The sequence below is a fragment of the Atractosteus spatula genome, chromosome 7 (genome assembly GCF_055471065.1).
Source record: "Atractosteus spatula isolate fAtrSpa1 chromosome 7, fAtrSpa1.hap1, whole genome shotgun sequence".
Classification (NCBI taxonomy): Eukaryota; Metazoa; Chordata; class Actinopteri; order Semionotiformes; family Lepisosteidae; genus Atractosteus; species Atractosteus spatula.
The window spans coordinates 812,750-838,036 of NC_142712.1; the positions used below are offsets into that span (position 1 = coordinate 812,750).

At 41.8% G+C, this 25,287-nt stretch overlaps 1 protein-coding gene across 5 annotated transcripts in view; it reads right to left on the minus strand.

Annotated features, from left to right (window-relative positions):
• The window catches only part of LOC148830031 (glycerophosphodiester phosphodiesterase 2-like), a 64,381-nt gene that overhangs the window by 34,094 nt on the left and 5,000 nt on the right, over positions 1-25,287 (minus strand). For 4 of the 5 annotated variants that reach the window (XM_088920045.1, XM_088920043.1, XM_088920048.1 and 1 more), the window contains exon 2: positions 5,693-5,856. In XM_088920045.1, the coding sequence (XP_088776171.1) occupies positions 5,693-5,809 (117 nt within the window). In that variant the 5' untranslated portion in view covers positions 5,810-5,856. Of the gene's footprint in view, positions 1-5,692; positions 5,857-9,971; positions 10,053-25,287 lie in introns of those variants that run through there. The other variant, XM_088920044.1, reaches the window with a different exon arrangement.

Genomic DNA, 25,287 nt, shown 5'->3' on the forward strand with positions numbered 1-25,287 from the left:
AATATCGCATCTTAAGGCTAAGAAAACACTAGATTTTATAGAGGACTAAGTTTTCTCACGTAGGGAGCCAACTAGGGAATTCAATGGGAACACAAAATAGTTAAAAAACAAGTCATCCTTCTAACTAAGACTAAGAAATGCTCATTTTCAAACACTTATAATAAAATGTGTTCAACATATTAAAGAATTAACAAAAAAAGGTTCCCATGAAATGTTAGCTACTCTAGCCCATATAGTATCCGAATAGTTCAACCCAGCTCCTGGAGGTGGTCTTCACATTATCATTTCAATCTCCCACCGTTCAGTGTCAGAACGCATATAAATCCAATATTTTCTTTTCCTACATCCCTCCAGCTCACAGCAGTCTAAGCGCCCCTGGTGCCCACTTATTATTCATTATAGAGGTTAATAAAACGTTTTCAACATTACATCCTGGTTATGGCACTGAAACATCTAATAATCAAAAGGACACTACAGTCTGGAGCAAGCTACATATCTTTTCTTTTGGTAAAAAAGGAAATGACTTCTTGAAGTTAGCGTATTTATTTTCATTCAATAGCAAAAAAAATGACTCATCAGATTGTTCCTTTTGTATAGTAGTTCTGCACAAAATAAAATGCATAAACATTATATCAAAATACAAGGGACCCGAACAGCTGATTTTGCATCTTCACAAAATGAGAGATGTTTAAGTTATTTGGCTTCTAGTAGCTGACTGATGAGAGGATCCATTAGGCATCAGCTCCAACACCTCGCTGGGCTTGTTCCAGCTTCTCTTTCTGTAAAGGGCCTCCTGTTCTCCATTTTAAATAAGGCTCCTCGTGTCCCCTTGTTCATGTTTCACTATTGATTCTGAAGACGTCTGTAGGGTTGCTGTTGAGGCTTTGCAGGTCTCCTTAGTCTTTTCTGTTCTGTACTAAAATGATAGTTCTTTCACACCAACTTTTAATTTGTCTAAAACTGGTGTGCAATATGTGGAAGTGGATTGGGCAATTTATTTATATATCTATACAGGGCAATACATTTTCATTGTGCACTGTACATTCTGGTTTATTTTGTATGTTTTGTATCATGTGCAATTCTTTATACTCCATTTTGTACTGACTGTATTTATTGTACTGTTGTATTATGTTGTACTGTGCTGTGTTGATTGTGCCTCGCTGCTGTTGCACTGCAATTTCCCTTTCGGGATCAATAAAGTATCTAAACCTGGCAGTCATCTCTGGACTAATATACAGTATCTTTACCTAATAAGGAGAGGTTTCCCCCCCCCCACCTTTCTATATATGTTTATAGATTATGTTTTTACTACCAGCATAACACTCTACACTTGTCCACATTAAAACATAAGAAAGCTGGAATCATCTGTAACCTATCTGGCCCATCAGATCAGCCATTTCTCCAAAGGCCATTTAATTAAATTTCAATATTAGCCCTGATGGATTTTTTTTCTTTTCATTTTTGAAATTCTTTGCCACTTCTACAGTGTTTGCTAGTCCTCCAAATTGGGAAGGATCTGCAAACATTAGTCTGGGTGTGCAGTCAGGATTGTCAAAGAATATCCAAAGGAAAAGGGACATGTGGCACAGGCTACTGCATATGCCAGAATCTCAGTGATGTACAATATGAACAGTAGTAGTCCTTGTACAGATCCCTACGCTTGAGCATTAAACCTATTTTTGAACCCTCCATTTTCCTGTGTTCTATGCCTTTAAAGGTTTTCCTCCAATTAAAATTACCTTTACTCCCTACAACATGCAACTTGAGAAGTTTTGTTTATTGAGAAATGACTGACTCGGTCAGTCAATACAGTTTTATGGCACATCATACAGTAGCATAGAGAGAATTAATAAACCACAGAGATTCAATGGAGCAAAGGGAGCTAAACTGAGTGTAGGAAGGCCAACTTCCCATTTTATTTGTTGGCTGGGCGTTCCTACCATCCGGGAAAATGGCAACAGAGGGCTTGAGAGTAGGCAGATCCAAGCAGGACCTGCGAACCTCTAACAGCGTTGCCATCACACAGCGCCAGAGTTTCCTAGATCCCCAAGAAACAAATCAGGACGGAGTTTCTGACCTAAGTACGTTGAAGTGGATGCGACTCAATTGTGCCACCCATTGAACCCATGGTGAACCCATGTCCCTGCCCCCAGCATCAGAGACGTGCACCTCAGTCAGGGTTTGGCACTCATACGGTCTGGATGAATTGCCAAATTCATATTAGTAGTCTGAGCCTCGCAAATGATCTCTTGTCCCCATCTGAGCCAGCTTGTCAGCTAGAAGTGCTGTTCCCACATCTGCACAATCACAGACGATAAGCTGCTGTCTGATTTGGTCCTGCTCCCCGGCTGTTTATCAGTTACCCATCACGCACTACAAGTGCATCAATACGATTGTCATGGCAATCATGTCATTTATAAAGGCACTTTATAAATAATCGATGTATGAATGTATCCATGAGTAGAAGAATAAACAAAATGCCTGATGCATCAAATTTTAAATATTTTTTTTTCCAGCAGTTATTTCCATCACAGTTATTTCAACCATTGTTTTTCCATGCAAGCAAAACCCCTCGAGTCCGTGAAGATCCACTCTGTGCCGTTAGCCTTTGGGACACAGAACAATTCACCTTTTCCTGGAGTTCAGCTTTACAGGAAGCCAGTATTCTTGTGGTTCAAAAGTCCAGGCTGTGTTTAACACAGAAAGCAGGAAGAAGGAATATTGTCCACCCTGTGCAGACATTCACAGTCAGCCCTCCGATCCTGCGACTGAGCAGCCAGGCTCAGGAGCTGGAGTAGCAAAGCAGACATTGTATAACAGACATTAGCAGATCCCACTATTTATTTTTCCCCATCACAAATGATTCAGCACCTGAATAATTATTCAGATTATTCAGCTATTATCTGAGCTACCTCAAAGCGTTCCCTGTAGCTGCATGATTGTTGAACTGATAACTGCTGTAAATTTTGCAGTCCTTGACGCAACATACAGTAGCACTTGTTTCAGGACGCGGCGAGACTGCGAGAATGAAGCAGCCCTTCCCCACCCGAGTGTGGGAGCAGAGGTGTGCAGAGCACAGGCTACCTGGATTCAACCTGGGGAGCAGTGGGGGAGGCAGACCTGGCTTTTTGCAGAGCAGGAGAACTGGCACAGAACGAGCCTCCCAGGCAAGCCGTTAGCCCCCCAGAGACAACACACCGTCCTCTGTAAGAGGACGCGAATATTCTATTAGCTATAGAGCAGCTTTCATGCATTTCAAGGATGTACATAAACAACAGGCAGCTGATGCCATCTTGCCCAGACAGTGCTTCTTGGCCCTGAGCACACAGGTCAATACCAGCCTCAGCCCTTCCTGAACAGGGAGGTCCACATTACTAAGGAGTAATGCCTGAAAGCACCAAAAGAGGGTAAATATTTCAAGAGGTTTTTGCCCTGTCCAGCTCTGAGCTGAACATTTGAGCTGTTCAAATCTGCAGCCCCTGTTGTGAGGGCAGTTTACCTGCCATCAAAGATGTTACTCACCTTAACACCTGGGTTATGACATTTACAGAACTGGTGGGTGCTTTAGTTATTATTTTAAAAAGACTCAAGCTGAATTGGCACTGAATTGTGTGCCAGGCCTTTCTGGAAGATCTCTGCCCACCTACAGCCCAGACGCAGTGGGTGGGATGTGCCATCAGACTCTCAGATCTCTCCCACTGCATTACCAATCAGGCCCGTGATCTCAGTGCTGCACAGATGCCGCCTCATCCTAAAGCACAGTTTATCAGTCTACCTATTCTCAGGCACATCTTCCATTCACCTACACTACACATTACAGCCAAAAGGTTCAATTTATCATGCTTCCCTCTTCAAATTCAAATTCGCAGTTACAGAAGCCAAGTGAATAATCTTACCCATGAACAGGAATATAATACAGACCAGAAAGGCTTAAGCCAGTGTTATTGCTTTTTACAGTTATACAATATAAATTCCATTACTGAATCTTTAACAATCTCTAACAAACAAAAGCATGATTTTGGATGACTATATATTAGTAAATTTAAATGAGACTTTGCATCTGCTTTCAATGTTGAATTTCTTAATTCCTATTCCTATCATTAATGTCGGTGTTACTGTCATCATAAATTCAAAGCAAGGGAGATACTAAAGATAGATGGAGCCCCCAGGCAGGACAGCCCACTGAGCAGTTGCAACGCTTGATAAGTCGATGTGCAGACAGGGGCTGTGGAAGAATACTATCAGAGACTGGCTTCCTTTTCCCGTTTCTGTTGTTACTGGAAGAGCATTTTCTGTCCAATCAGCAAAAAAGGGGATACATTATTCAGACATCTGTAGAGAAATGTAAAATGTGTGTGTATCCTTCATGGTTCTGTACCAGAGATCCATTTCATTCAATGTTTAATATAAAAAATAACCTGAGTCACAGCCATCAAAATCCAGAAAATTAAGCAATTAAATTACTTTCACTTAAAAATCTGTAATTGTTCTACTAGCCTGTCTACCAGAAACAAAAGATTTTCAAACTCCACGCACCTTATGAATCAAGTGTATGCAAAAACAAGATCACAGCTATTAAAGAAATGGATTCAGCAACCTCAGGTTAAAAAAAACAAGTAATGTTGAAACTGAATCCATTTTCTTTTGAAAGCACTGGGGGGAAAAAGCTTCTCATCTACTAACAGCAAAATCTTTTGTCACAGGGTGTACCAATATGTGATTTGGATAATATCATTCATCTCAAACAGGACTAGCTGATTCGGAAAACCTGCAAACTTGCAAAACGAACAGTATTTGACTTCCAAAAGCCTTCAAAACTTGTAGTAACAAACGCATTGATTCCGACTTAAGTGTAATTATTGCATATTTATATTGAATCCAAAGCCTCTTAAAGCTAGGTATGGAATGTGCACTTAATCAAGGATTAACTACAAGGTTAAAAGTCATGTATTCCGATTTATTGAAAAGAAAACATTCTTAAAACATTCTCTAGGTGTAATCGGTGCGATAATGCGCAGGGTTCGACCGGGCGTGTTTCCAGTGGTTTACGGTTTCTTCTCTACAGGAGCTAGAGTACCGGTGTGGGTTGAACCGTAAAGTTACTGTAACTGTAAAGTAAAGTATTCTAGGGTTTACTGAGGTGAGAGCAAACTGCTCGACGAAAGAGGGAAAAAAAATCTCTTTGGCAAGAGGGTTCGGGCGCCTGACCTGTGTAGCTTTTGGCGGGATTCTGCAACAAACAACCACACCAGCCGTGTGAGCATTTGATATAAGGCTCTCAATTAGAGACACCCATGGTGTTCATATAAGAATGCATTCCCACACAGCTGTCAGAAAGGCCAAGGTTCACTGGTCACCACTAAGTTTCACAACTACGAAAATAAATTTTCCTCGCTGTGTCACTGAACAAGTTGCATTTCAGAAGAATGTGCTGAAACAGGTGAAAGAAATCTTATCATCCTTTTTTGCATTTCTATCATTCTTCCATAGGTCTGGAGTCATCTACGAAACCACCCCCCAAACACCCCCTTTAAGTACAGATCTGCATTAGCATAAAGACGACATATCACAGATATTGATAAAGACTAATGCTCAATATAAGCGCTAGCAAATTATTCCACTGATGGTGAAGTTATTGAGTGCTCCATCAAGCATTCCTTTCGCCACCTGCAAGTCCTGGCCCCGTACTCACCTTTGTAGTGTCATCATGTGACCGCTGGTACCGCTTCCAGCGACACCCGTAGATCCCCGTCAGGCATGACAAACACAGCTGCCTCTCATACACCTGCAGGGGTTGGTGCTTGACCATGCTCCTTCTGTCACTGCCCACTAGCAGGCCATGAGGAACCGGGAACCCTAGAAGGGACAGAGAACACCAGAGGACCATCAGACACGAGGCCAGACAGCAGGGTGTCCGCTCGCAAGAAACCTCCGTCATGAAAAATAAACCCATCAAAAATGCCTTTGGTGTAAATCTGTTTTTTCACTGCTCTCCTGCTACATGATCCACATTGCTTTATAAGACAAAAAAAATAGCATTCATGAAGAAAACTGTTGATGAAACGCATTGGTAACAGCTTTAATAAAATATAAACCTGTACTTCTGTTCCATCAGTAGTTCAAATAGGAGCTGTGTCAGCATGCATAGGCTGCAAAGGAACAAGTAAAGGTTTATTCCTGCTGAAAAGAGAAGAAGCAACCAGTCGGCTATGGAGCCTTCTTCAGGCGTCAGGCTACACAGCCGTAACGTTGTTTCTTTTGTTCTCTTTTCAGCATGGAATAAACCTTTACTTGTTCTCTTATGTTCTTTAGCAACCCAAATGCAAGATTTGATAAACCGTTACACCATTTTAGAAGTGATTTTGTGTTTGTTTGTGCACACATTAAGAGAACAAATAAATTTTCAGTCTGTCGATGTAAAATCTCACTTCATGATGAGTTTCTGTGAATAATATGAAAATTGAAAGTATAGTATAGCACCAGGAAAGATTAAAAACTTCATAAGCATCTCCCTCAGATTAAAGTAAATATGCACTAAATATTCTACATAACACCAGATTAAACCTGACAGGTTTGGTCTGTTAAACACACCTTCTGCCAGAGAAGTGAATTAATCTTAAAATTCATTTGTCATGTCAATAAAGATCAAATATAATTTCTTGCTTAAAAAATTCTAAAAATGTTACAGTAATCTCAACAGCACTGCAAAAGCAAAGTCATAGTTGTAAAGTAGGTTTAAGTCCTGTAGAGATGAGGGCCACATTTATTCACTACCCTGTAGTTAATATTTTGCAAATCCTCCCCTGGCAGGGATTACACTGACCTGATGTCTCCTGTGTTGCGCTATTAGGTTCTGGCACATCCAAGGGAAAGTCGGCCATGCAGAATTACTCCTTCAGACCTATTGGTTTCCATTATCAAACTGCCATCTTGAGTTAAGATTTTCAATTGGATTGAGGTCTGCACACTAAAAGGTGGCCAGTAAAAACCATTCATTTTTCCATTTGAATGCAAGATCCAAAGCAGTGTAAAGATGAAAAGTATATTTTCGGCCATGTTTGAGCTGGTGAAAGCAGCGTGAGGGACAAAAACAGACCACAATCATAGATAAGCATGAGGGTAGTGATAATGATACACGTGTATTAAGGAAAAGCTATTTTAAATTCACCAGCTGATAGAAAAGAGAACCAGCATCACAGGTTAGGTTTACTCTTGGTTTTAGAACATCTGTAGGGGTCTGCACTTGTATAATCAACATAAAAAAGAAGTAATATCATTACTGCAATGTGAAGCGTGTTGATTTTGTGGTTTAAGACCAGACTCAGTGGGAAGTGACTGTTAGCCTTGCTGCTTATGTCGATTCAAGAAAAAGTCATTTTTATGAAGACCTTAGGAAAGAATGAGGTAAAACTGTTGGTGATGTTGAATCTATTATAGCAAGTCATGGGCATCTTAACAGGTTTAAAGTTAACTAGAGAAAAATGTACATAACATTCAAGTATTTACTAGTATTCCAACAGTATTGTTTTCTACTACATTTCAGTGTTTCAGCTACATTATGGGTAAAATAGATATCTGTGGGCTAGCCTGGGAAACTAACCACCCTTTATAACATTTCCCATAGAAAACATGTGTTCAAGTCCCAAACGAACATTTGTAAGGCAACCCGTTTAAATAGTGGAGTTCCTGGGCTGTCCTTAAAGCTGAGAGAGCTTGGAAAAGCAGATGTGAGTACAGGCAGACGAGTAACATTCGCACATCTACTGGGGCACCGAGGATGATTGCGGAGCAAAGCCCAATAAATCACCGAGAGCTCATACTCAAACCTGCTGACTCATCAGGCCAGAGCCTATCCCAGCTTCTATAGCATTCAGAGGAATGGGAATACACAACTCCCCCCTGGAGAAGCTGGCCCCTCCAGTACATTTGGCCTGACTGGAGCAGTCCTGAGCCTTAACCACCGCAAGAAGGAGCCCCCCCGAGAGCCCCATAAACATGGTAAAAACTAAGCCTGGAAGGATGTGGGCAATCCAGATAAAAGAATTTCATGATGCAAGTACTCTCCAACTGTCTAATCTGATAACTGCAAAATACAGGGTAAAGTTACACTAGAAATTTTCCCAAGTGCCACTCACTGAGCAAAGACAGATAAATTCCTTATTTCCCCAGAGCTTGCAAAATGCTGATTGTATCAGTTGAGACTCTGATCTTCACCATGACTGACAAAGATGTTACCATTTCAAATTATTCCATATATCTCCATGTCCACAGCGTTAGACTGTCTCTCTCCAGAGCACAGCTGCAATATTGCTTCTCCTCCCCGAAGGACAGAAATACAATTTGCAGAAAAGCAATAAATGTGTTAAACTGGGAAATAGTGCTTTTTAAAGGTATTCACCCCCTTGCAATGGTGCCCCATGTTGCTGAATACAAAAGTACTTTGTTTTTAAAGTTTGTATGATGAGAGTAAAATGAGAGAAAAGCCATTAGGTTTATAGTGAGTCACACTGCTCACAAAAACTTTAACTACTGTAAGTGAAGACAAGTGGCCCAATATGGGGTGTACAATCCCAAAAATGGCATCCTGGCTTCAGGGTTTCATGCAGGTTTCTCCTGACTACCCAAGCAGAAGCAGGACAAGCCTAGAGAACTACAAATTCTGAAAGAGGGATTCACACAGTAAATACTGTGCTGCTCATGAGGTGCTGTAGAACAGGCAGAAATGACAAGTGCTGACACTACGACAGAAAACCTCCCAAATAATTTACATTCTGAATCGTGCTCGAGCCCTACAGAATTCCAGTCAACACACTGCAGAGGGATAGAGCACCTTCAGAGCTCCTACACACTGGCATATTTCACTCCCTCGTTACCACCTCGAGGACAGTCTTCACTTCCAGTGTCTTTAATCAGACAAAGCCAACTCTCCCAGGACACCAGTATTATTACTGACCTTCACAACAATCAGCTCCACAGCTTTCTATAGTAGAAAGGATCCGTAGAAGTGGAAGAGTTTAGGGTTTAGCCTGACAATTGGTTATTAAACAGAAAACAAAAGAGGGCAGATAAGGACTGAATGCTCTTAGTGGGGTGATGTAACTAGTGGCGTACCACAGGGGTCTGTATTAGAACCACTGCCTTACTTAAATTTGAGCTAGATTCCTGTGTAGTTAATAAGCTACTGAAGTTCGCACATTATACAAAATTATGAGGGCCAGAAAACAATAGAAGTGCTGATTCGTAATGTCGAGTTAAGAGTTAATTATATTATCAACTCAGTTTTATGGGTATTTCCCCAGTGCCCTCTGTTAGAGCCCAGGACATGAGTTGACTGGAGTAATGTCATCTTTCTCCAACAACATCACAAGCTCTTCCACACTCAGAAGGCTCCAGGAGTCTCTGCCACTCCAAAGGTGGAGGGAGCGCTGGCAGACTGAACCCCAGCTGTACTCAGCCAACTATGCGCCACCACAGGAGGAATTTCAGCCACACTCGAAACAACGATAGGAGCCAAGCTCCAACTGGCAACGTCTGAACCTGTGTTCTGAGAGAGCAACTTCGTGCCACACTACAGTGGCTTTCATAGGTTTGCTGGGCATCTGTTCCAAAGTAGCTCTAGGCTATTCTCAGGAAATCATTATTTGCTTAACTTTACGTAAGAAACGTCTTTTACAGGCATTTAACTGTCAGCCTTGAACTGTTGCCAGGAAATCTCCTCACCAAGTCTGCTTGAAGCTTACATAGAGACGAGATGACTCACACTTCCGAAGTAAATATAAAGTAGAATATGAAATTATAAAGAAAGACAGCATGAAGCTATTTTTCCAACTAACAATGTCTGTTATTTCTCACAGCTAACACAACAAAGGGTCTCCTCCTACGTTTCTGTAAGAGGAGCCAATCGCATGCTATCCGACGCATCCTTGCAAAGCTTGCTGCTCTGAAAAGGCAGCCTCATCCCCGTCACCCACCTGAAGCCGACGTCAAAGGGGCGATGACTCAGTGGCTCCAGCTTCTCTTCAGAGTCACTGGATCACAGATGTCAAGGTCCAGGACAGCATGTGTCCAGGGCTCACACAAAGCAGTAAAAAAAATAATTGATAAGGAAGGCAAGGGGGCATGAGACCCACATCGGTGGGAAACCATCACAAGGGAAATACTTTATAGCCGTATACTGCTTATATAGCTGAAGTGTTTAACATTCAGGAGTTCAAGTAAAAGGCAGTACAGTATTGGACTGGAGCCTTCCACGGTCCCAGTCCTGCTTTGTCCCCTATATCCTCCCCTCTGTAAAGGTCATTTTCCAATTCTCTAGCTCCAGCAGTCGCTGCAGGGGCACCTGGGGACAAGGCAAAAAAGCCTCAACTTGCGGTTCAAAGTGTTTCCACAGCTAATCAGCTTTAATAATGACATCACTGCAGTGCTGATCACTAATCAGTGTACTTTGTTCCCCAATTTGTATTTAACCAATATGGAGAAGTTTTTTTTGCGTTACACAGAAAATAAATTGTCTGAAATTCAGTCTGAAACTGAAAGGAACACATCTACAATACGCTAATGTAAATAGCAGTGCTAGCAGAGGTTTCCAGGTTGCAACTCTGTTCTGTCAAGGGAACTAAATAAAACAAATCAATTCCATAAAATAATGGGTGTTATGAAGAAAAGTTATTCTATAAACCACTGCAAAGAGATTTACAGGTACTGAAGGTGCTCACTTTGTTCAACACTATTTCCTTCTCCAGATATTCTAGGTGGATGCTGCACATTGGTGGTTGTGGAGGAGAGTCCTTATTACCTGTAAAGTACTTTGAGCGGAGTGTCCAGAAAAGCAAGATAAGTGTAAGCAATTATTACATTAGAGGTGTAAAATAGGTTTCTTGGAGTTGTTCCAGAATGTCCCACAAATTTTCAATTGGGTTTAGATCTGGTGACTTAGAAGCCCATGACATATGGATAACATCAGCGGCATGGTCAACAAACCATCGTCACCCTGGAAAGCTCCCCTGCTGGCAGGAAAGAAATGAAAATGATCCCTCGGTACCATTAAGTAGCAATTAGCATTAACCTTGTAAATATGCCCCACATGTCAAGCTGTTGGAGTTCATGTGCACTCATCCATTTGTTGATAACACGGTGAAGGATGACTAACCTGATCATACCACATTTCTCTACTGACCATGCTCACCACCACTGGACTCAGAAAAGGTACATCAATAGATCCTGCACTGCAACCAGGCTATGGTAATCCTCTCTGTGGAGTTCTTGGTGGACCATTTTTGATTAACCCGGCTGCTTGGGTCTCAAGCAGAAATATGCTGTCAATTGAAATTTACAGCTGCTTGCCGTTTTAGCCTTAGACTTTGAATGCACAGATATCCTGATCCTTGAATTTTCATGCTGACATCGCCCTAGTCACTGTTGTGCTTGTGAAAAATCAGCAAATTGAGCTGTCTTGATTACTGAAACTGCTGCCAAATGCACCTCAACAGTCACCCCACTTTCAAAGTCACTGCAATCTCCTCTTGTAGTCATGTTGGCAGAAGCTACAGGCAACCAGGTCTGTCCAGTCATTTTATGCAGGACCCTAAGCATACTGGGGTGCTTTTTGTTTAATTCACACATGGACAACATCCATTTTGCAGTCCTCGCTTTCAGACTCGTCATCTCTATTGGACCCACGCTTTTCCTTTTTTTTGTCCGCTACTTGTTGTTCACGTGTGTTGCAAAAGGGAGAAGGCATGGAAAGGTTGCAAATAAAAGGAGGTTTTTCAGCAAACCTACTGTAGCTGAATAGGAGCCTTCAAACTGGAAAAGTGAAGCAGGGGACACATTGCTAAATAAGAAGTGACTAGCACGCACATGATATCACTTCAGAATCAGAAGAACACCTCAGTGACATTACCCACAATCCTGCCTGCATATGCATCTGTGATCAAGCGGTGCTCTGTGCCACAGGGGACGATCTAAATAGCAATCCGCCCCTGTGAGTCCAGAGGCCACCAGGGGGGCGTCGAAGAGCCGGCTGCCCGTGATGTCTGTCTGTGGAGACAGCAGGGCACAGGGCTGTGCTTCCTGTAATTAGTGTCAGTGCTGTGAAGAGGCAGGCTCTGTCCCATCGGGGCTCTCAGAAGCAGTCATTAGTCTCCCAGCGGGAGAGGACTCGTGCCAGCCTACACAGGGTGCCGCCTTTCAGGACTGATGCGGTGGCAGCTGGGGAGGGGAAGACGGGGTGGCGTGTGGTTTTGTTGTGAGCATCCAGGAAGGTCATAACTCGCACACAAAAAAAAAAGACAGCAATTCCTCTAACGCTGCTCAGCTTCAGCTGTTCTCTCACCTGCCTTTGACAGTGCACTACACCTTAAAAGGGCTGATGCACATTTTTTGTTTTTACCTTTCAAGATTATTTTCCAAAAATTTAGAGAAGTATACCATGGAAGAGAAGGTGACCTTCCATTCAGCAGTCAAGAAACAACAACAAAAGTACTATGGCACCCTTTGCCACAGTCAGCCACAGAGCACTTTACAATACTATATATACTGTAGAGATTGTACTGTATAGCCCATCTGGTTCTGCGTGGAGATCAGTGCTCTGTATTTGCTTGTTTCTTTTACTAAACATGTACATTTTTTCTGAACAGCTGTTTAGGACTGGTTTAGTATGTGCTAGAAGGCACAAGATCATATTCTGTGATGTGGTTTGGTCTCTTCAGGAAAGGCAGATATGTTTCACCTCCAAATTGGCTGGGATACATTTACTTTTGTACACCGATCACAACTACCCTCCAAAATTCAAATCTTTGATCAACCATCTAATCAAATTATATTCCGGGCATCCTCACCAAGTGCATAAAGGCATTTAGCATTACGGGGTTCGTCTGTGCTAGAGCTACCTGAGCAGCAGTGTGGAATAGTGCTCAGGCTTCTGGACTCACAACTGGAAGGTTGTGGCTCAAATCCCAAGTGCCATTGTACCTTTCAGCAAGCTTCACTCGAGCTGTTCCAGGAAAGTGCCCAGCTGTGTAAATCGCCTTAACAAGAGTACACAGCCCTTTAAAAGAGACGTGCTCTCTTCAGCTATATTAGAAACAGGCTATTACGTTCCACACTCTGTGGGCTTGAGCCCTTTATTTCATAATGCTCAATATATTAAAAAAACAACAAGATGCCATTTTAGAGAGGGATCCTTTTCGACAACATCATGAAGCTCCCACAGGGACTTGAAACAGTCATCTGCATCAGCGATAGGAATGGTTTTCCATTAGGTCAATTAAGACCACAACGCTATAGATTTTTGTAGTAATTGGGCAATAGGTTGGTCAAGAGTAAGTGGCCTTATGAATATTGTATGGGTTTGGGGACAAGGGCTCAATGACACTGGTAGAAGCTAACGCAATGCTTATCCCTATTGCTCACTGGTCATTTATAACAGTATTTTAACAGTACCAAAGATACCTTGCAATTTCAATGTTTTTTTTTTTAATTTATACAGCCCTTGAAATACCTTTTCACATTTTAGATATTTCTTGGTAGTTAAGAAGTCACATGCTAAGCACTTGTTCATTCAAAGGTAAGGTAAACCTTAATTATGGGGGTATGAGGGGGAAATGTTATTCAGATTACATCTGCTCAACACTGAGATGCATTAAACCGAATCAAACAAGATGTACTGTACCTAAAACAGTTATCTTTTAAAAGCTTGCAGTACTTAAAGTTGAACTCATTACAGAGTGATTCATGTGCCCATTCAAATGTTTTCAAGGTTAATCTTGTCATTACAACCCTCAAGCTACACCTGCCTCACGGTAGACTTGCCTCACGTCAAACTTGGTTAAGCACTGCGAAGACCTTGCTGACCGCCAGAATCAGACCACATCACATCACTGGTCAGTAAGTGATGACCAGCTACGCCGGCCATCTGAGGGATGGCTCCTTTTAACTATACAGTATAGGCTAGTGAAACAGATCATAAACAATTCAGTCAGACAGGTGGACAGATGGTCAAAGCTAGAAAAAAAAGATCTCTGATTTAGACTGCTGGGCATGAATGACGTTCATTTTGTTACATAGTATAGAGCCTTAGCCTTGAACACACAAAACACAAGCCTTTCTTTCCCCACTTGTCACTGTCATTAAATAGCCATCTTGAGATCTGAGAAGTCCGTCACAAATTTAACATTACACAGGTGTTCACAGATTTGCAGAGAACAGAGGATTCCCTTCAAGAGCCCAGCAGAGGGGCTGTAATAAAGAGAGGAAGGGAGACAAAGTCAATTCTCCTTCAGCCAAAACTGCCCTAGGGTCAGGGCACATTTTGGGACGTATGGTTTCCATACAGCACCACTGACTCATCAACATGTTTCATATTAATGAGCCATTTCAGGGAATGTTAGCAGTCTCAAAAATAACAGGGTACTGAATCAGCTGCCCACCCACCTTTCACATCTACACACTCACGCGGTAATTTTCCTCAAAACACACAAAGGCTGCCGGTGCAGAATGAACAATCCTGTCTCCACTCACACTCTCACAACGCTGATGAAGACAGGACCTCTTGAAATCTAAGCCCTACGAGAAGAGTCAGTTTCAATTTCAAATTCATCAACCTCATAATAACCTTTATCAGTAGGCAATGTGTGTATGCAAAGTTGGAAAATGTTTATGCACAATGATCTAGCATTATTGCGTTGTTTTCCTCAGGATATCTGAAATTTAAACTCATTAAAAAAACATTTCTGCTACATTCATTCCTGTATTAGTCACACAATGAAACAGGCTCTCCTGATTGCTGAAACCAGAAAAGTTAATTGCAAAACACAGCACTTGTGCCAAACAGAGTTTCAGCCAGAAATACCATCAGATAAGGTGTAAACGCCTTGGCTACAATGACCTCATTTGAAGGTTGTCAGGGAAGACTGAACATGCTAAAACAAGCAGGAGAGTATCTGCTGAACACACCAGCACCTTCCCACACAAAGCCCTTTTCTATCCTTTCAAAAGGTCCACAAACCCAGAGAGGACACCACAACCCTTCCCATAGCAGCAGGAGGGGTGGCCATCAGTCATAGCCAGCTCTAGAACAGCAGCTGAAGCTGAGGGCTCCACTCCCTGAAGGACTGGGAATAACTCAAGCGCTGCCTTTAAACTTCTCCCACAATTCCAAAAGCTGCTCATTTATACTTTATTTTTTGCTTCAATTAAATTCCACCTTTTACAATCCTGTCTGGCAGGTGACAACCTTTGAGAAACCTTTGTAAATTACCTCTAACACACACACACACACACACACACACACACACACACACACACACACACACACACACACACACAGTGTGACTGTTCCTGGTACCATGACTCATGAAGGCCCACCAGAGACTATTTCACGCCAATGGTGCCATGAAAGTCCCAGTCCAGACCTAATGCAATACAGACCAAGCAGCTCACTGGGCTCAAGATGGTTTTAACCTGGAATTGACAACACTTCATTGCTTATGACTCATTTTCATTTTTAAGACTATTGAAGCTAAAGTCAATGTCTTGTACTGCCAGAGAAGCCTTCAAGCCCACAGACCTACAACAACAACTGCCCCCACTGGGAACAAGACCACAGATCTGTTGCACCTGTTGGAAGAAGAGGAAATAACCAATGACTGGAAAAGTGCCCATAGATTGAAATGCAATCACAACTGAACAAATGTAATTCTAGATCAATAGATCTGTTACATGTAAGGTTATTGAAATAAAAATTTAAACTAGAGCATCATCAAATTGATAGAATTCTTGGGGATAATTAGTTTCAGGTGAGCCAGATCATGCCAAGTTAAATTTTGCAAACAAGGCACAGCAATAAAGCACACAAAGATATGGTACAAATAAAGGATGAATGATCAAACTGGGTGGGTGTAATTAGTGGAATATCACAGGGATTTGGATTAGGACCACTGCTCTATTTTAGATGAGCAATTAGACACTGAAGTAGTAAAGCAGGGATTAGAAGACCCTACAGAAGCTGCAAAGGAAACTCAAGAAGGCTTACAAAAGACAAGGCTGGGCAAACATCGCAGGCAGCTTTAAGGTAGAGCAGTACACAATGTTACTCACAGGTAGCAAAATACTAGACATGAGAAACGTTTTTTTCATTTTTTAAGACAATGCTGGGAAGCAATAAATAGGCTAAAATACAGAACATGTAACCAAAGGCTGATTTATGGATGATTTTAAAAGCCAAAATGTACACATGTACAATGCAGATAACGAAGTAAGGTAGTTTTCTTATTGAAACCAATAACACTCTTGAGGTATTTGACTGATTTACTTGAAAACCCAGCCACTTTGTAACTGAATCTAGTTCGATTTCTAAATCTAGAAATCCCAATGCAGGTTATGATATATACATTCTTCAGTTGCTAGGATAATTAAGAAAGACGGTAAAATGAGTTCCATCATTATTATTAATATCTAGAAAACATGGACTGCATAATGTAAAATCTTTAAAAATATATACACACACACTAGCAGTGGCTGAGGATATTTGGTCAAACAACTAACAAACGTACTACTCCTTAGTTTTTTAAGATTTCACTTGGCACCATTTTCCTTCTCTGAAGGTAAAAACACTTTCTCTGCAACTTTTGGAGTTTGAAATAACTCTCATTCTGCTGTCTCATTTCCTACAGCAAAAAAAGGAAGGATGCAAAAACAGCCTGCAGCCCTGGGAAGTTCACAGTTTCTCTTTGGGATCAAAGGCCTAAGGAGCGATCCCTAGGAAGCCAGTCTGTGCCCATGACCTGCGGCCAGGCACGCAGTGGCTCGTTTCACAGGATTCAAAATATTAACATTTAAGAAAGCACAGCAAGCCAGGCTGAAACGGAAATTAACCTTAACCTCGGAGAGCACGTCCTTTCCACAGATCAGGTTTGACCAGTGAAACTGGGGCTGAACTTGAGCCAACTCATCAACCAGGTTTTTAGCAGGAGGGCTGCTGTAACCCCATACGACATGCACAACTGACCACAGACCCTCAGACGTTCGTCTCAAATACACAAGTTCACCACTGGATTTTTCAAAACATCATACAAAATACACATTTCTCATATCTTTAAAAAAAGAAATCCTGGTGTATGTTTGCGTAGTTTCTCATCATGCCACATTTAATAACGCGTCCCTTCACCATGTCATATAACCTAAAGCTGACTTTCCGACACCCCCACACCACGCTGGAAATCAAAGTTTATGCTTCACAAGGAATCCTTCCCTTCCCCTCGCAGCTCAGCTAGCATAGAGATCAGACCCCATGCCCAAGGCAGGAATGATGGGCTGGCACAGGGGTCTCTTACCATGGAAGCCCACAGGGTTAAGGGGTCACCCCTCAATCACCAAGTCCTGAACACCTAAAACAGATTGCTTTGATCACTGAAGCAGGTCGATTTCTTCACTGAGGATAATCAGAAACAAAAATCTCAAAACCTGAAGGACCATAGCTGATATTCTTCAGTACATTAATAGGATCAATTCAGTGAAGTGGCCAAAACTCCCATATGATCAGCAATTTTCTACAGAACTGGATTTCAGGATGACCTACAAGACTTTAGGAGCCATTAGGAGCCTCCGTTAACACTGCAGGAGGAAGAGTAAACAAGGATTCGAAGCCAAGTGGCCTCATGAAAAGGAGTATGAGAAAGCTCCATGTACATTAAAGCCTTCCAGCCCCACTGTCGAACACGCAGGGAAGACAAGATCAGGTTTGGGTCTAAATACAGGGGAATTGATGAGACACCACATGACCTGTTCAAATAACACTGGATCACATAAAACCTCCTGACGGCAGCAATTTCCTGTGGATGATCCAGGCGCCTAATGTAGTTTCTTGACCTTGCAATGTATATTATCCGAAATCAGATTGATTACCTTTCATCACCCTTTGAGAGGCAAAAGGGCAACAGACGATTTCAGCAGTTGCTGCCGAGCATCATGGTTCATCTCGCCATGCGTGACAAATCTTATACAACTGGTTCACTACTGTCCAAATATAACTCGATACAGAAAATGTACATCCTTCAATGAGTCAGGGGATGTTTGTTTCCATAACACAGAAGACATTTTCAATAAAAATATGCAAAACAATGAAAAATAACAACTTGGCTTTGGAGAGCTTCACAAAATAAAAACGCTTGAGTTTTAAGTGTCCAGTCAGTGTCAAGTTAGGGATGCCTGCTATCGTTATTGTCCAAGCACCACAACTCAGAAATATATATATAGCACTGATCTAACATTTACAAAAACTTGCTTCAGCCACCGATGAATACAGACGGACACCAGCAAATGTATTAAGGAACAGAACAAACAAGAAAGGACAATTAAAAGTTACATCATATAATCCTGATTACACTAAAAATAAACTTGCTTTGTTCCTGTACAGCTGGGGAAATAAACTGAATGCCAGACGTCCAAGTGAAGAAAGACAAAGAAAGCACCTCAGTCACACTGGGGTGTTATTCTCCTAAATATGTTATTCCCTTACTGCCAGACCCGAACAGGGGACTTCCTCTTAAACAAGTCATGAAAGTAAATAGGTAACTCACATGCAGAGACTGGGGTTTTAGCATTGTCAACACCAACAAATGAACCAATTCATGCAAATCTCTGAAACAATGTAACAGAGCAAATCTCTGTTACAAGTTGTAGCCTTCAATCCCACTTTATTGAATTACTAATGAACTTAATTTCTTGGACATCTAAAGAATTTGATAAAAAAGAGGTTAGGAGTACCAGCAATAAAGCAATAGAAGATAAGCCCACAGCTCGCTCTCAAGAAACAAATACATCTTTCATAAAGTGACCAGCCCAACACTTGTACCAACAGAAAGGCAGGCCAGGAACAGGCTTTGGCACCTAGGAAAGCTGCACCTCCTTTAGTGCCTTGGGTTAAAGTTTATTTGCCACACTTCGTATTTCTCGTTCGAGGTATCCAATAACTCTCTTCTCCGAATAACATTCTAAAGATAACACATGCACAAATAGGATGTAGATTCCCAATTCAGTTTCATCTTCAGAAACCTGATACATTAACACAACCATTAACAGCAGACTCGTCAGCGCCTTCAGAGCAGTTCACTTGATGACAAGAAGAGGCTTCAGAACGTATTCCAAGCAGGACTGCTGAATGCTCAAATAGTCAGAAAAGATCAGAAAGGTGCATAGCGCTAGTACAATTCCTTTTACACCCATTGCAATGACATTGATTTTGTGACAATCTTAACTATAGTGAATTACATCCACGGCAAGAACACACAAGCTATCAAGGAAACATACAGTATTGGCGGAATGAAAGCTTGCAAAGCATCCAAAAATAAGTGCATTACTTAAGGTTTTTAAAACACAAAGCACAGTCTTTACAAGTAGTATACAGTGAACAATAAATCATTTTGTTGACAAAAGAGCCACAGGATTCTGTTTGTGTCAGTATTTGTCTCTTTAGTTTTGGAATTTAACAAACCTTTGCGTGAGCCAACACACGGCCTTGAAGTGGTTTTCAATTAACTTTATAAGACTGCAGTGGCCACACTACTCGCACAAACATGACAAGACTAACAGACTGTTTTAGTAAAAACAGACTGTCCAGTTTAAGACTTCAGACCATAGAGACCCACACTGTGCAAATGAGGTCAGAGCATGGGCCACTGACCCCATGGACACAGGGACACCCCCACTAACCACAGTACATTGTGCCGACAAGCTACACATTCACTCAAACTACACACATTCACGGACGATATCGTTCCCTGTGGGCATTCACATCCATATCACGCAGACTTCAGGAAAACCCCAACATGAAAACCAGCCTTTAAACACAAGGGGTCACATCTCCATCACCAAACCCCTTAGACAGCAGAGAATGAAGGCAAATGTCTCCCCATTCATGGGCAAAGCACTTAGCTCAGTCTCCAAGAGGCAAGAGAAACATCGCAGTAACTGCACAAAAGCAGCTGGCAGGGCCCTTGCTTCTCCAGAGCACAGCATTTCAGTGCCTGTGTACATCCTACAAGGGGACTGCAGGTGGCCACATAGGTGCCAAGCCACATCAGAAACACCAGCTGTGTTTGTGTGTGCTAGAGAGCTCGTCCGTTTCCAAGACAGCACCTCGACAATTTAGGCCTTCCATTCCAACACCATGCACAGCGAAGGGAAAAAGCTACAGTGACTGAAAACTGCCAGAGTGAAACTCTTATTTTTTGTTGTACAGTCACTGAAGTGGAATGCAAATTGATTTTTATTTACAGGAAAAAAAATCCCCTGCAGAACAGCTCACTCTTGACGGAAAGCTGGAATTAGTCCTAAGGCGCCATATCTCCAGGAGGACACTTTGTGGGGGGAGGGGGGGCAGTCAGGGTTCAGATAGTCATGTGATAAAGTCATAGCACTATACATCTCAGTAGACTAGGCTGTGAGGAATTAAACCAGACCATATCAGTTCTAGCACTTTGACTTTCCCAGAGAGTCGGTCTCCAATTAGGTTACAGATTTTAATTTTTATTTAACACTGACTAAACATCAGACAGGAATTGTGACTAGTTAAGTAAACAATTAGCTGTATTAAGGACCTAGGAGCACATGCTTGAAAATTTAAAGAGTTTTTAAAAGAACCAGCATTTAGATAATGCAGAAAGAGTACGCAAGCTAATTCTTTCCCAAATTGGTCTCCAAAAGGACACCAAGTCCACATCCAACATTGTGACCACAGGAATCAGAGAGAGCCTCTGAAGAGGCAAGCAGAGACGCAGAAGACAGGCTTGTCTACAGGGCAGGGCCATGTTGTACTGACAGTTCAGCACAGAAGCATGGTCAGAATCACAGGAACTAAATGAAAACAACCAATCTTAGTGAAGAACATTCACAAGTGTTTATCAGTGTCAACGATATCACCAGATAGGAAATATTTCCTCATTTTATGTTTTTCCAAGAGACTACAACAGCTTGAAACTCCAGTACCATACAAGAGCTTTGTTCTTGATCTGCAGACCCTTATTTTGCTTTGCCAAAAATTGTCATACAGTAAGCTTCATGTATTCTAGTCAGATTCAAGTTTTTGGGTCCATTTCCAAACAGAATCCAGCTTCATTTTCACAATTGTTCATCTTCCTGTTGCCTATCAGCCTATATACAAGCAAATTCTTCTTCAGTTCAATTGCGTAATCACATTTAAGAGTGTGATGTACTGTACAGCAAGGACTCAAAACAATGTGATTTGTGGAGAAGAGAACTTGGTGCACCATCCTGTTGGCTGAACTACAAATAACCCAGACAAGAAAAATGGGCCATGTGGAGGAATGAAGCTAAGGAGAGAGTGGAACAGAACAGGTCACAGAATAAAACAAAATCAGGTCAGAAATAAAGGCTGTTGTAGCTTCTAGAAACCGTAAACTTTACAGTCTCCATAACTTCAGCCCACAACCTGGTGGGAGCAACTGTTTTCCTGCAACAATGCGTCAGCAGCAGGGAGCTTTCTAATAACAAGCAGAACCTACATGCATGACTACAGAAGGCAGTAATGCCAGTTTCGAAAAGCAGACAGTTACGGTCCTGCAGCAAATAAAGTGCTTTGATATACAAGAGTGAAGAGCTTTACAAACAACAGGCCATAGCCACCAAGAACTTTGCTTGTGGATCACAGAACCCTGCTTGTGAATGGCCTGTGAGCCATAGAATCCTTTTTTTAGCTCAGCAAGGGTGTAGTCTCCCAGTAACCCTGTCCTGGATGAACACTGGGTGTGGTAAGATGTTTCCAATACTCCCAGCAAGCTGCTAGTTCCTCCTCCATCTACAAGAAAAATTTCTGGATCATTTCCCGAATTCATACATTTAAAGGACTCTTTTGGCTGAACTTATTTTAAAACATACTTTAGATCTCCTACAGAAGGTTTCTTATAGCAGATAGCTGCACTAGGAGAAAGATACGTCCCATAACAAAAGTATAAAATAGGTGCATTCTCTGGAATTTAATGAAGACATTTTAAGAAGACATTGATTAAATGTACAGATATGCAATCATTTATTGAACTTTTAGCTTAGTGGTATACATATTCTGTTGCTACGGTGAGTGAACATTCACATTAAGAGCCCTTTTCAGGACAGCAGTTGTAGTCAGCAGGGTGTACATAGCTCAGGCCTGCCATCACAGGGCTGGACAGCTGTGACAATGAGCCCAAAGGCACTTTGGAGGTAAAAACTGGATCATTGACAGACAAACCTCTTTCCCCCTCCCCAGGCTACAAGGGCTACAGACATCTCAGGAAATCCAAGGTGAACTTAAAGGGACAGAGTGCTGCACTATGTATGTTAAATATTGACGTCATTTGCCTTTTCCCCACACCAAAGCAGAGTCCACGTTGGACTCTGTCTACTGTGTAGTTCAGGAGTCCACAACTACCAAAATGCAGGTAGTTCTGAAGCAATCAAAGCCACACTATTTTACTTGCAACATCAGCAAAGAGCAACACACAGATGCTTTGTAGATTCTGATATTTCAGCAGAGCTGCACAGGCAGATGAAGACATCAAGCCTGGGCTCAACACAGCGTCGGTAATATTTCCCCAAGAGGGGAAGAAACAAAATGTCACTTTTTCAGTGTCATTATGAGTTTATTTTAATGTAAGGATTTTAAAAATATACATTTTCTAATGCCTGTGGAATTTAAACTTTGAAAAACATTTAAATGTTTATTATTGCCAAATAAATCTCAGCGACATTAAAAATGAACATGGATGTTTGCTCTCCTTTAACAGAACAAAACATGAGGCTTCTAGTGGCACAGGAGCTGTAACAGTGGGCAGATGCAGTGTACTAAACTCAGGATAAGTGGGTCAGGTGCCAGAAAAACATTTTCCTCTAATTTCTCATAAACAAGCAGGGTGCAGTCTCTCAGGTAATGCTGCTACCTGCTCATATATGGAGATAGAATTCAGAGAAAAATACCCTAGTCAGCAGAGAGCTCTGCATCTCACGTGCGTATTGGACAGTGGACACGAGAGAAAATTGATAGGACTGTAATAGTGATAAATTCAGCAGCATTACGGCTCCATTTACTGAAGCTTCATTTAAGAGATTCACAATCCGTGGTGGGTTTACACAAGTTAACACTGTCAACCTGCACAGTGTCTGCAGAATACATGACCATGCCTCCTTCAAGGCTGAAAATGCATGTTAATACACTCATTAATGAGGCAATAAAAAAAATCTTAAGGAGTTCAGTGCTCTGAAAATGGAAATCTCAGCTGTCACCAAGAAAAGGTAAAAGAACAGCACATTTACTGAAACAACCTACCACAGTTCACCACATACCTTGCAATCCTTAGTACTTTCATTGTTGAATTAAATGTGTGATAACCCATTTACATAGGCATAGAAGCAACAAGGAAAACCTCACTCTTCTCTGAAAGGAGAGCAAGTTGGAGCCGTCCACTATAAAAACCAAACTCACGTTTCAGTTCTTAGCTGAGCTCTGAAGAACATCTACAAATGCTTTTGGAATCTGATTTTTGCAGTTTAAAAACTTTACATAATGCGTTTTGGTGGTCATAGAGTACTGAAGGGGCTCGAATCAAACCCAGACTGACAGCGAAGCCCACATGACACTGTAGATACACATAGGGCTGGCAGTGGTGTGAGCAGGCAAGGGCAGAGCAACACACTAAGCTCATTCCCTCTCTCTCTCACCTACAAGCTGTAAATCCCTGCCTCCCCCTCTCTGCTGGGTCTCCAAACTGGGCTGCCTGCGTTTAGCAGGCCAGCACACAGCAGATTAATCTGGATTTGCAAACGATACCTGCGTCCAAGCTGACTGCAGTACAACCCAGGAAAGAGCAGGTCCACCATCTGTTGCAAATAGAATCCAGTTTTAATGAAAATATTATGTAAAATAAATCAACAGCTTCAGCAAGGAGATACACAAATCCCTTCACAGAGCTGCTATTCACACATCTGTTTTGATGATGATGCATCATACCTGCAGCTGAAGTCTCATTTAGGGTTTATTCCCCAAGCATAAAAAACTTTGTCTATTAAACCGAGGTTGTATTTGTACTCTGTTGTGTACAGAACACATAAGCAGGAGGTGGCACAGTCAGTCAAACATTGGGAGGACTATGCAGAGCAGCTATTAAGCCTAGGCTGCATGTCTCTGTGAGGAAAACCCAGATGTCCACAGCGTGCTTCACTATAAAGGAGCTGGAGCAGCTCAGCCACAGTTGAGGACCAAAGTGAGCAGTTATTGCTATGGGAAAGGTTCACCCAAGGCATTCCAGAGACGAATTTGGCAGCGTCTGAGAACTCCGAAACGGTACGAATCATTTTTTCCAATATTCTTGAGTAGATCACTGGCGCATCTCCAAAAATCATCTCAACCAGTTTAATTAGCGTGAATCTCCAGCAGCCCACCGCTACTTGGCAAATGGTGGAATGCCAAGCATGACAGAAATTCCCATGACTGCACAACAGCACACAAACATTTCGGACCACTAACACAGACATGATTAAGTCAAAGATAAAGCTCTTTTTCTAATGCTTTAGATGGGCAATTTGCACGATAGAGCCTCTATATATAGTGTATTTTTAGATTACTGGTACCAAAGTCTTTCTTCCAAAAATAGCTGATAGAATAGTATTGTTATTAAATAAGAAGAATGAAGCACACTTCAAGTCAAGTGACAATTATATTCCTTTTGATGTGGGAGGGGCCTAAACTACACTGTTGCATAGGCAATATGCTGGATAACTCAACAGTAAATACAAATAACAACAACTAAAGCACAAGAACAAGCTAAAGAAATCGGACTCCAAACTTCCCTTCACCATGAGCTTAAAGAGGTGCAACAAGGGCAGACGGTGGGAGACACTGAATGAAGCCAGAGGTAGCCCCTGTCCGTTACTGTGCTGTGAACGGCAACCTCACATTTACTTGCAGACGTTGAGAGACTGATTTACAAAGCCAACACAAAAACAAGTCAGCAAAGCAGACAAAATGGTGCCAAAGGGCTTCTGGAGACATTTGGAAGATTTCTAAGTGATAATTAAAAGCAGCAGGACACTTCTTTGAAAAGGAGGGCCAACAGGAATGCCAAAAGGCACAGAAACTGAAAGCTGCAGGGCCAGCACATGGTTATATGCTTTAGCACCTTTTTGCGCTGAGCTCGCCAGGGCACATTAAAAAACAAGCAAGTACAGTTTTAGAGATGTAAAAATGTATTTCCAGCCTTCGACTTACTAGGGCTGTTAAAACTATTTTAAACTGTATTT